At 43.5% G+C, this 12,378-nt stretch overlaps 1 protein-coding gene across 1 annotated transcript; it reads left to right on the top strand.

The window, feature by feature from the left end:
* Nucleotides 1-2,684: 2,684 nt before the first annotated feature.
* On the top strand, nt 2,685-5,197 carry OTOR (otoraplin; the record flags this gene model as incomplete). The annotated part of the gene is made up of 4 exons (XM_082856633.1): nt 2,685-2,799; nt 3,166-3,305; nt 4,215-4,325; nt 5,174-5,197. The coding sequence occupies 4 exons, from the start codon at nt 2,685-2,687 to the stop codon at nt 5,195-5,197; spliced, it is 390 nt and encodes a 129-aa protein (XP_082712759.1).
* Nucleotides 5,198-12,378: the final 7,181 nt, after the last annotated feature.

The following is a 12,378-nucleotide window of genomic DNA, read 5'->3' as shown; positions in this document are numbered from 1 at the left end:
TTATTTATTTATTTTTGGCTGCATTGTGTCTTCATTGCTGTGCGTGGGCTCCTCATTGCAGTGACCTGTCTTGCCACAGAGCATGGGCTCCAGGCATGCTGGCTTCAGTAGTTGTGGCTCACGGGCTGTAGAGCACAGGCTCAGTAGTTGTGGCGCAAGGGCTTAGTATCTCCGCGGCACGTGGGATTTTCCCAAACCAGGGCTCAAACCCATGTACCCTGCATTGGCAGGAGGATTCTTAACCACTGCGCCACCAGGGAAGTCCCTGTAAAAGCCCATTTTTAGACCCTAAAGGAACCACAGCCTCCACTTTAAGAACCCCAGACTGAGAAGCTAATTTAGGAACTAAAGGAAAAAAAAATGTCTTTTGGGGATTAAAGGCTCAAAGAATCTATCTGAAAATCCAGAAGCAGGAGGGAAGTAAGCTCAGGACAGAGCCCTTCTCTGGACCCTCCGAATGTGCTGTGGTGACTCGAGTGTGCTACTGGCCACGACAGCTTGCTGAGTTATTCTAAGTTTAAATTCCTATTTGTGAGCAAAATTTTACAAAGAGGGCTCTAGTCTTCACCCAGTCTCTGCCTACTGCAGAATGCTGGGACATACCAGGCCTGCCCAGGATGCACTCAGAAGGCTTGGCATCTCTTTTCTTAGTTCTCCACCTTCAAATGGCCCATGATGGCTTTGTGTCAGCATCAGCTTAGTTGGCTAAGTTGTTGTGACAGCTCGGACGTGGCTTATTCAACGTTTCACTCCGCTTTGGGGACCTGCCTAGGGTTTGCGCAGTCTTCATTTCTGAACGTGCCTCTTAAACGGCAATTGTCTTTTGACTCTCCTGTGTTGACAGCTGGCTGGAGACTGTCGCAGTCTGTAAAACAGCTGCCTAATCAGGATACAGAGGATTTTGATCGATGCTTTCATTTTCCGAGAGATCCTCTTAGGCCCCTAGATTATAGGAAGAAAATGCACTGGCATTCTGCTTTCAAAAATGATTTGTAATTCATCCCTTCCTTGAAGTGAAACAGGAAATAAAGAATTTAAAACCCCAATTCTAAGTTGACAGTGGATGCATGGAAACAGCACTGGACCACAATCCTGCTGGCTGCCCCTTGGAGTGGTTAAGAAAGGCAGCTCTGGCCTGTGCTGGGCCTCAGCTTCCTTGTCTATAATGAAGATATTGGATTTCACGAGCTTCCACATCAGGGCCAGCCGTGTAAGAGATCCTCCCTTGAAAAGAACACGCCACTCCCACCCCTACACCACACACACCCAAACAGTAAACCTTCGTTACATACACACACATCCCTAAAACAATCAAACTTTTTCATTGTACTATATTTTGCTTTACCAGTTTATCCCTTGGAAAATAGTTTTGTACCTATTTTGTAAGTTGAATGCTCGTCCCTCATTTTGTCAGGTGACAGTGTTTCGGGGGAGAGAAAAGGGGGTTCTGCTCTAAAACTTTATCAGCAACCAAGTTCGACAGGGCAGCCTGACAGGGCCTCTAGTCTAGAAATAATGAGGGGGCAGGGGGCCACCTTATGAGAGAAAAAAATCCCAAACACCCTACGACATGCAGAAACCTATTGTCTCCTTCTCCCAATAGAAAGTAAACCCTTGGGTCCAGACCTTTTTTAATTCATGGCTGTCTCTAGTGCCTACAACAGTGCCTGGCACATAGCGGGTGCTCAGGAAATATTTGTTGACTAGATGGGGACAGGTAGTAGTGCTTCAACTTTGTCCTTTTTTTTTTTTTTTTTTTTTGGCTGCATCACGTGGCATGCAGGATCTTAATTCCCCAACCAGGGATTGAACCCTCACCCCCTGCACTGGAAGCACGGAGTCTTAACCACTGGACCACCAGGGAAGTCCCAGCGCTTCAACTTTGATGACTTGTAACTGTGCCCCTCTTCCCATGGGAAGATGCCCAGAAGCAGGCCAGGCAGGCATGGGGGTTCGAGGAGAAACAAACCTCCAGCTTTACTCCCTCCTCTATGAGCCATGAGCGTTTTGAGACTGAATTTCAAAAATCTCTGAGAGAGGAGGTAGAAAAAAAGCCTGTTCCATTTTTCCCAGCCCACCTACCCCTTTTCCCCCCACCACCCCCCGTTAGTAGGGTCTTGTTGTGTTACAGTCCATGCTTGCCCCGACAGACATGACTCCTAAGAATCCTATCATGAATGATTTGTAAATGTAAGCATCCTTGACTTATCTATTATATAAATCCAGATGTTTATTAAATGTTTAAATCAAAATTATTTGTATTAAGGGTATAGATCTCACATCTTCAACAGTTTCCTGCAGTTAGTACATCTTTGCTCATACATTGAAAGACTATGAGGTTTGAACTAAAAACATTTTTTAAATGACTTGAAATTCTCATAGTTCTTTCAACAATGTCTTCCTGATACAATAAACCACAGTGAAAGTGACTTTAACAATGGTGGACCATTTTGGATACAATTTGTGTGTACAAAAGACACAGAGTTGGAGTCTCTTTGGGAAATCAGATGCTAACTAGCCCCTAGAGCCCAGTAGCTGTTATGAAAGCAGAGAAACGGTAGCCACCTCCCCATTGGCCGGGGGGACTTACCCAGATGTCTGGCTTTCACATAAAAGACAGGAAGCACTGAAGTCAGTCTCCACTTCCACTCAAAGGGCAAAAGCAAAAACAGCAAAAAAGGAAGATGGCAAGACTATTGTTACTTTTCCTCCCAGGTCTTGTGGCCATATGTGCCGTGCATGGAATATTTATGGACAGACTTGCTTCCAGGAAGCTGTGTGCAGATGACGAGTGTGTCTGTAAGGACTTTTTTATGCCTTTCCTTACCTTTCTATTATATAATCAAAAAAGAAATATGCAACAATAGCATAAAATCTAATTGTACTTGTAAGTGAATTTTCTCTAATGTGCATGGGATTAGCATTGTTTCTCCTGGTCTGTGCCTTTTGTGTCTTACCATGAAGAATTCACTTGGCTAAGATTCTGCTGGGTGCTGCTTTAATACCTTAGTTATCTTCTGGAACTGAACATGAGCTATAAATTAGGAGGTATTAGTCACTCTGATTTCCTAGTTTTCTTATATGCTCTGCCTTTTTGCTGTGATAAAATCCAGGAGCCAATGTTTTTTTCTTCTACATAAACATTTCAGTGTTTTTTTCTTCCAGATACTATTTCTCTGGCCCGAGCTCAAGAAGATTACAGTGCCCCAGACTGTAGATTCATTAATGTTAAAAAAGGGCAGTGGATCTATGTTTACTCAAAGCTGGTAAAAGAAAAAGAAGCTGGAGAATTTTGGGCTGGCAGTGTAAGACGAGATTATTTAATATATATACACATCTTGACATATGTTTCTCTTAATTTTTCCTCTGTTACCTATCTGCAATGCCTTTTAATATTTAAAACTAGCTGTTAAGAACAATATAGATGCTGTGGATACCAGTGCAAAAATTCATGTATATTTGCTTTTATTGCATTTTGAAGAAACAAAGAAAATTTCATAACAAAACCAAATGTAGGTTTATTTGATGGTTTGGCAAGAAATCTAGTCAAACACATGGGGGCTTGAACATCCCAAAGAGTTTGAAACTTATTCAAAAATATTTGAGTGGATTTGCCAAGTAAAAGGCATGTGTACTGGCAGTCAGGCTACGTTTCAATATTTTTAAGGAAACTTTAGCACCGTCTTTAATTCCAAAGAATCTGCTTTCTTCAGTTAAAACGTGCAGGGGTGGGCCCTAGGGAGGGATGAAGCGGGATTGATTTACTGTCCTCCACTGCAGCTGCAGCTCCAGCACCAGAGATAAATTCTCAAGTAATAAAGAATTAAATCTTAGATTCACTTGAGACCTGTTCATCTGAATTTTTAAAAATAGAGAGAGTCCTTTAAAAGTCCTTTAAAATAACAGTGTCTGTTTACCTTTTTTAAAAAGGTGCAGACTTTATTTATGGGTTCTAAAAAAGATTTCAGGCAGCTCACAAGATTGCATAGAGAAATGCAATGTAGGGAGACCAGGAAGATTAGGCCACAAAAGAACACACACACAATTTCTGTGGGTTGACTTCAAATCTGGGTCTGAGCCCCCCAGAATCCAGACTGAGAAGCAAAGCACTGGCAGTTATGTAATTCTCATGGATAGCAAAGAGGATGCCTGAGGGTTTCTAAAAGACAACTCACATCAGCTTTCCCCTCACTGTGACACTTCTGGGCACTCAGGTTTATGGCGATCAACCTGAGGACGAGATGGGAACTGTGGGTTATTTCCCCAGCAACTTGGTCCAGGAGCAACACGTGTACCAAGAAGCCACCAAGGAAGTTCCCACCACGGTAAGCGTCCTGGAGGTGCGAGGGAAGGACTCAGATCTCAAGGTAATAATGTAGATGTAGGCAGGTGTGAATAATGCATCATGCAACTTACAAGGTGCATCGTGCAAAGCCCCCCGACACTTTCAGTGGTGACATCTCTAGACAACGAGATTTGGGGGAGTTTTTATACCTACTATCAATGTTGAAAGGTTAGTGAAATTTCTCTACCAACCCCCTTTGTTTTAGATGCAAGTTATCCTGGAAAGGGCTCCATGTCACAAAGAAAGAAACCAACATAATATTAACTGACTCTTACTGATGGGTACACTTGTTGAGTAAAGACTTGGGCTGAGAAAAAAATCAGCACCTGTATTTGACAAAATCAAAACATTCTGGAAAATTTTTGAATGCCTACTTTTGTGATAGATAGACTCTACTTATGCATGAAAAAAAATTGTACTCTTCCTAATGCCCTGGGGTCTTGTATACCCAGAACAGAAATAAAAGATCCCCTTTGAGCTACTTTGCAAGGTGGTTGTTTTGAAACGATTCTCCTGGAGCTAACGGCTGTGCAAAATAACTTCAAAACATTGCCCAACCTACACAAATGCGACTCGCTTGTCATCATGTCTTAGCATTGAGCTTGAGAGTGTCAAATAACCATAAATTAAAAGTGTATTTGAGAATCTTCACTTTAAGTAGTTTTTGACTTAAAGTAATACTTGTGTCATAGTCTTTGGGGTTCAGACTTTGCTTATTTTAAATCCAAATTTCCCTTTGATGACATATGATTTGAAATAAAGAATCTACATCTGTTTTCTGACCCTGCACGCTCAGCTCAATCTTTTTTTGCTTTTGTTTTTTTCCAGGATATTGACTTCTTCTGCGAGTAAGAAGTTAGACAAATTTGCAGATAGAAAGGAAACACCAAAAACAAAGAAAAAAGCGAAAATAACCAAAAAATACACGTCCCTAATTTCTGACTTTTGTTTCAAGGGTTTCGCTCGGGCTGGAGATAGCAGATAAAGGGGAGGGGAGGGCAGGAGGAGAGAGGAAGGAGGGGGAAAGGGCAGGGGGGAGGGGGTGTTCTCCGAGCCTGGTCTTCCCACCCACTGGGACAGGGTGACCTTTGGCTAAGTGGATGAATTGAAAGTAGACAATTTTTTTCAGCCTAGAGAATCTTCTCTTACACAGGGATCATATAGAAGGTAGTTCATTTATAGTTATTTCTAAATAGTAATTCTTCTAAGCTCTTTGGAGCCCCATATAAACTTAGGTCATAGGTCTTTTCTTTGGACATGACGTTTTCTACTTATTTGTCTCTCTGGCCAGTTGGAGTATCATAATGTACACAAAGGGGCTATGTCATCAAGGAGTATTCTAGGATTGTTGTTACTTTTAATATTTGATGCCTTTGGGATGTGAAGCTGTTGGGGAAGAAAAAGAGCTGTTTGGACTCATAGATGTTTGGACTATGCCTCTAAATTTCTCTTTAAAAAAATGTCTCACAAATTATTTCAGTTGAATCATTTGACCTTCTAAATGATCAACTTACCTCTCCCCCAATTTTAATTAATGTTAAATTTTAATTTTAATAAATTAAAAAATTTAAATTTTAGTAAGTGGTGGTGGGGTGCTTTATGAAATGTTTGCAGTGGAATAGTTTCCCCTTATTATGTGCTGTTACTGGATATTATTCAATCTTCAAGTCGAAATATACAGAAAAAAAAAGTCTATGGGTTATTTTCTCCACTTCTATTTCAACTTCGAATTTCCTCTTTGTGTGCAAATTCCCCCATCAAGGGTGATGTGTTAAGAAATCTGGTGAGGGGATAGAGGTTTGGTGGTCCTGATGGACCCACAAGTTTTTCTACATGTAACTGGAAATCGGCTTTGATTGTGTATTACTAATGTAATCCTTTTGATGTAGTCATGAGCTTTTGTTTGTTTACATGTAATGTAACATGTTAAAATGCCTGTACTACACTCAAAAATTTTTTCACAATTTCTGAGTTTAAAAAATTTTTTTAAAAACACTTTCACCTTGAGGAATAGAAAGTCTGGGAGGTGGGGGTTGGGAATGGGGTTTGTTCCTCAGTTTTCTGGGGTCTGAGCATCCCACAATCATGAAGAGAAGGGCATTTAGGACAAGTTGGAGGCTTGGACCCCAGAGTCATTTTCCAGCTGCGCCCATTGTGACTTTAGGTGAATATGTTTTGGCCAAACTCTTAGGGAGGTCAGTCAAATAAAATGGTACCCCACTCCCAAGAAAAAGCCCCCTAAACCCAAACCCACCTACTATTTTTTTTTCTATCTCACTTTATTCTGTAAAAGATTTCATGCAACATCTAGAGCTCTCAACACAATTTTAAGCTAAGAGGCATTTATCCAACCTCTGTTTCTGCCTCTTACTTGCTGGCCCTCCATTCCAGACACCCCATCACCCCTCGAGACACCCAGCACCCCCATTGTGCCCTCACTCTGTCCAAAGCCCCTATCTGTCTGGCTTCAGGCATCCAGCCTGGAGTGCCCCAGGCACACGGCTTCCAGCTATAGGCTCCCTCCTGGCCCAAATCTGCTCCCACCCCCAGGACTGGTCTCATGTAGGAGTTCGAGGTCATTGATTGATTTAAATCTCCTGGGGGCTTATCTGCAGTAAAAGAATGAAAGCACTTGCAGGAACTTTAAACACCATCTTTAGGCTCTGGGAAAGCAAAATGCCATCCCTGGACCAGTAGCAGGATGGCCTCACCTGGAAGCTGATTAGAAAGCAGAGTCTCAGGGCCCACTGCAGACCTTCTGAATCAAAATCTGCATTTTAACAAGACCCTCAGGGATTCATGGACACATGTAGGAAGGGAAAAACTTCCTACTCTTCTAGGCTCTTTGGCTGGACATAAGAGTAAAAACTGGTGTAGGACAGATGAATAGGGGAAAAGCATATACATTTAATTCCGTAAGACTTCTGCTTATGGAAGAATAAGGAAACAATACAGGGAGTGGACATGAGTAGCGTAGACAAGTCGATTCCATGAGCCCACTTAGGGCAAGTGGGAGACTGCCTAGAGCAGGGCTACTCAGAGTGGGTACCAGCGCAGGACAAGGCCAGTACAGGAAGCCATCGAAGGCGAAAAGAGTCAGGGCATGGTGGACGCTGGCAGGCAAAAACCTGAAATCTTGCTTATGGGATGTGTGGAATTGGTGGCTCAGAAAAATTGGGTGATGAGAACAGAGCCCAGGGCACCATGGAAGAATGTGGGATGTACATGTCAGTGCCGCCGTTTCCTATCTGTGCATGCCTGAATATGGTTCTAACCTCTCGGGACCTCTGTTTTCTTGACTATAAAAGGCCTTAGGGACTTCCCTGGCGGTCCAGTAGTTAAGACTCCACGCTTCCACTGCAGGGGGCTCAAGTTCTATCCCTGGTTGGGGAACTAAGATCCCGCATGCCGTGCAGCACGGCCAAAAAATAAAAGGGGTTAATGACAACTTCGTGGCTGAGTTGTTGCAAATTTTAAATACAACGTGTGCACAGGGTCTGCACATGGTAGGACCCCTACGTGGCAGCCACTATTATCTGACCCAGGAGGGCTGCATGAGAATGGCCATCACTCCTGGAGTTGTGCTCTAACCCTCCAGATGCTTCACTGATCAGAAACTGCAGTTCCCCATTGGACCATCTGGAACGTCTACATCAAAGATATTTGTAACATTTTCCAGATTGTGTACTTTTTCCTAGTTTCATTTTTTTTTAAAAAAATCACCTGAAATTCTCATAGTCCCAAGTCATTCCACCAGCCATTCAGGGATATGGTGTACAATATACGTGTATAATTTAGATTTGAGATCCCAGTTCTGGCCACAGCCCTTCATCAACACCAGCATGTGAGGGTCACCACACCTTCTAAAGATCAACATATATAATTTGCTCACCCATGAAACCTAGAGCCAGATGGGCTTCAGCCGTAAACTAATCGTATTTAGGCTCGGCCAAGTAGGGTTGTCTCATTTGTATATCGCCATCCTAGCAGGGGTGTGAATTACAATGCCTCTTGGGAAATCCAGCTCAGAAAGGGGGTGCCCCACCAGAGCGTGAGGACTTGGGGTCCGTACCTTGATGGCACGCGCTGTATCTGCAGAGCCGGATGCTGTCTCTCTGCTCTCTGGATGCTGGAAGTTCAGGTCTCTGGCCAGACATTTTGACCCTCACTCTGTTGAGAGCCTTGTACAAGACCCAAAGCACATGGCAGTGCAGGCAGCCACTGGGAAGAGAGAACGCCTCCTCGGATCACAGCAGAGACCCAGGTGGAGACTGAGGTACTGTGGTTTCCACTCCTTCTTGAAAAAGGTATGCGTGAGCAGAATGTATCCTAACGAGGAGGTTATTCTGTATAGATTACTAGAGTACATGATGTTATATTGGATACACTTTTGCTATGTCAAATATAATAAATACAAGTAATCCAAACAGGCTGCACTTGGTTCATGCCTCATGTTATGTCAAAGCCAGTGCAATTCCTGCAGTGGGAATCATTGTAGATTTCAGACCCCTTGTGACTCTTCCATATCGTGTGGGACGAAGGCTCAGACTTCTGTTGTTTGTGTCACCATGTTTGTGTCATTTAACCTCTTGCTTCCCAATTTGCACATCTACACGTGGGAATAATGCCTTTGAGGATAATAATAACTAACTTTGAGGGTAATTATGAGGATTAAATTAAATGAGATAGTGTTTGTAAAATCACACAGCACAGTGCACGGTACACAGTAGGCGTGTAATAAATGCTAGTAAAATTAACTTTTTTAATTTAAGAGGCTTTTAAAACATTTTTGAAACCTTGGGAGAACTACAGATTTTTCTTTAAGTGAACCAAAAGTATATCTTGAGCACCTTTTCTTTCCAGAACACTTATGTTTTTCTCCCTAGGTTCTTTGAAGTTGTTTGCAAGACATTCTGCAAATACTTAGCACAAAGATGCAGACACACAGGCACGCGCGCACACACACACACACACACACAAGCTTGACAAACGTTATATTTAATGTCTGAGATGGTACCTCTTCCCTGCCTTCATTACCAGGGAAATGCCTCTGGTGCTCTGTCAAAGAAACATTTAAAAATACCTGGGCACCAGGGAGATATTGTCCCCTTATAAGCCTCAGTGCTCTCTTTCTTCAAATTCTTCCCTCTCTCACCCTCCTGCGTCCTCAAAGGATGTTGCAAATGGCAGGAGGCCATCAGACTCTCCCTGCTATCTGATGCCCAGCTAAGAGCGACTTCACTTGATTTCAGCCGCTCCTTCCGAGTGCCTGCAATTGTGACATATCCTTGGGATGACTAATAAATTAGTGGCTAGAGGTCTTTTGGGGTAAATCTCTTGCAGTCCTGCAGAAACTATTAAGGTTGACCCAATTAACGAGTCCATTGTTCTGCAAGGCACCTCGTTTTCAGAGTACAGGCTTCAGAATTCCCTCTCTTGGCTATTTCCCTGGAACAAACATTCAGCAAAAGGCAAGAAAAGGCAATTTAAGGCAAGGCTTTGATTACCTGCTGAAAGCACCGTGAGCTCATCTCTCCCCACCACTGGGCAGCATATTACTAATGTCATAGCGTTCCTTTTTGTTAAAAGTCATACCTCTTGTTCAAGGGGCTGGTGGCTGGGCGAGCTGCTTTTTTTTTTTTAAGTAAATCTCTCTCTCTTTTTTAAAAAATATTAATTTTATTTATTTATTTTCCTTCTTTCTTTTTTTTTTTTTTTTTTTTTTTTTTTGGCTGCGTTGGGTCTTAGTTGCAGCACACAGGATCTTTTTGTGGCGTGCGGGATCTTTTTCGTTAGGGCGCGTGGCCTGCTCAGGTTTCTCTCTAGCTGTGGAGCGGGCTCCAGGGCGCATGGGCTCTATAGTTTGTGGTACATGGGCTCTCTAGTTGAGGCACGCGAGCTCAGTAGTTGTGGTACGTGGGCTTAGTTGCCCCCCACCCCGGCATGTGGGATCTTAGTTCTCCAACTAGCGATCGAACCCGCGTCCCCTGCGTTGGAAGGCGGATTCTTTACCACTGGACTGCCAGGAGAGTCCCAGGCAAGCTGCTTTTGCTCTCTGCAAACCTGCAAGAGGTACATCAGAATCCCCATCAGATATTAAGATTAGAGATCCATCTTTTCCATTCCTGGCCGTGAATTCATAAGACCCTTTCCTAACCAGGCCTAACAAGGGTTTCTTCCAACTTGCTACGTGAAATGGCAAAGTGAAACGGAGTAACTGAGGGGCTTGCCAGGATGGTCAGGCCTCCAGTCAACTTCTACCACAGGTATCCATATTTTAGCGTCCCCACCCCCTTCCCTGCCCCAGTGGCTTTTGTGAAGACAGTTTGTGCAAAACATACTTGAGTCACAGTTGACTTAGTTCATCGTTCACAGTGTGGTTACGTTCAGCAGCTGGTTTTGTGCAGTCAAGTTTTCGAAAAGCCTAGAATATTTCATAGGCTTAGAAAAAGGCAAATTGAAGGTGTCAGTGTCTTGGGTGTCACGCGCTCCTGACCCTTGATAAGTGTGGGCATTTATTGCTTCTCGTGTTTATTGGCTGTGCCCTCATGGATCCAGTTCAATACAGGGAAATAGGAAGCTAGTTCATGTAGTATTTAAACAAATCTCTGGAGGGAGTGGGTATTTCAGCTCTGAATGGAAAGAAGACGTAGGAGCCAGCACTAGGAAGAAAAAAATCTCATTTCTTCAACAAGCAGACTTATCTATCTGAAATGCTGAAAAAAAAAAGAGAGAGAAAGGAAAATCACACAAACGAATACTATTCCATGTTCTACCCTTGAAATACAATTTTCGTGACTTAAAGGCCTTTCCATGCTACTACGTCTTCTCAGCTGTATCACCTACAAATACAGTGGTATAGCGGTAATTTAATCAGGAAAATGATCTATTGATCCACACGCTTTATATAACCTACACTCTAACCCATTATTAATAAAGACAGGGAAAGCTCCCCAACCCATGATTTAAACATTCTTCTAAATGGAAATGACTATTCTGTCACATGTGAGCAATTGTTTTAATCATTTTTCTCAAGAGTGTTCTACGCTAAAGCCAGTGTATTTTGGAGGTAAAAAATGAGCTTGTGTTGTTAACATCTCCCCCTCCTCCCCCCGCCCCGCCCCCATCTCTTTTTACCCTCTCTCTCCCTTTTTCCTATTTGCTGCAGCATGTGAATTTATTCTGGCCAAATGAGTCAGTCGAGATGGGAATGTTCATTTGTTTGAGCCATCCCATGTCAAGCTGGAAAAAAAAAAAAAAAAATTGCATGCCAGCTTTTCAATTTCTACAAACCCAAGACAGAAAGCCTGAGTCAGGGTCCCTGGACCCACTGTCACTCAGCCCTTGTCAATGCTCTCCTGCTGTTTCTCCTCTCTTCTGCCCCTCCTGACTCCAAAATGACTGAAGGGTCGTTTAATCTGCTCCTGGATCTTTCCCTGAGCCTCAGGTTACTAGTATCAGTGCCAGCATAAATGGATCAGCAGACAAAACCTTGAATCTTGACTCCCAAGGACCACAAGAGACACATTGGTTCCCAGAACCAGCCTCAGCCGGGCTCAGAGGGACAGCAGACAGAGAACAGGTCAGCTGGATAGACTCGCGATGTTGGTCCTCCTTCAGGAAAAGGCAGGGGCGCGCTGGGGCCACTCTGGGTAATTGAGTTCCCAAATCCCACTGTTACCTGAAGCAGACAGATAGATGATCACGGGGGAAAGGAACCAACTTTTTTTGCGCATCAACTGTAAACCAGTGTCTTAGATGAGGTTCCCCAGAAGCAGACCCTGAGATGAGGTTTCATGTACAGTGATTTATGGAAGAATGACTTCCAAGGGGAAGCAGGTGAGGGAGACAGGGGCAGCAGGAAGGCGGCAGGGGGAGACAGGGGGGACGGTTTGGAGGGGTGCAGTTCAACAAGGAGCAAACCAGGCAAGGCCTTGAAGCCATTGCTCCAGCCTCCACCCACCCAGGGCTCAGGTGCAGGAAGTGACATTTCAGGGGCCATCCAGACCGAGTCAAGGCAAGCTGAGCGTTCT

The sequence above is a fragment of the Leucopleurus acutus genome, assembly GCF_964270905.1.
Source record: "Leucopleurus acutus genome assembly, chromosome: 16".
NCBI classification, from domain to species: Eukaryota; Metazoa; Chordata; class Mammalia; order Artiodactyla; family Delphinidae; genus Leucopleurus; species Leucopleurus acutus.
This window is presented reverse-complemented; position numbering and strand designations above follow the sequence as displayed.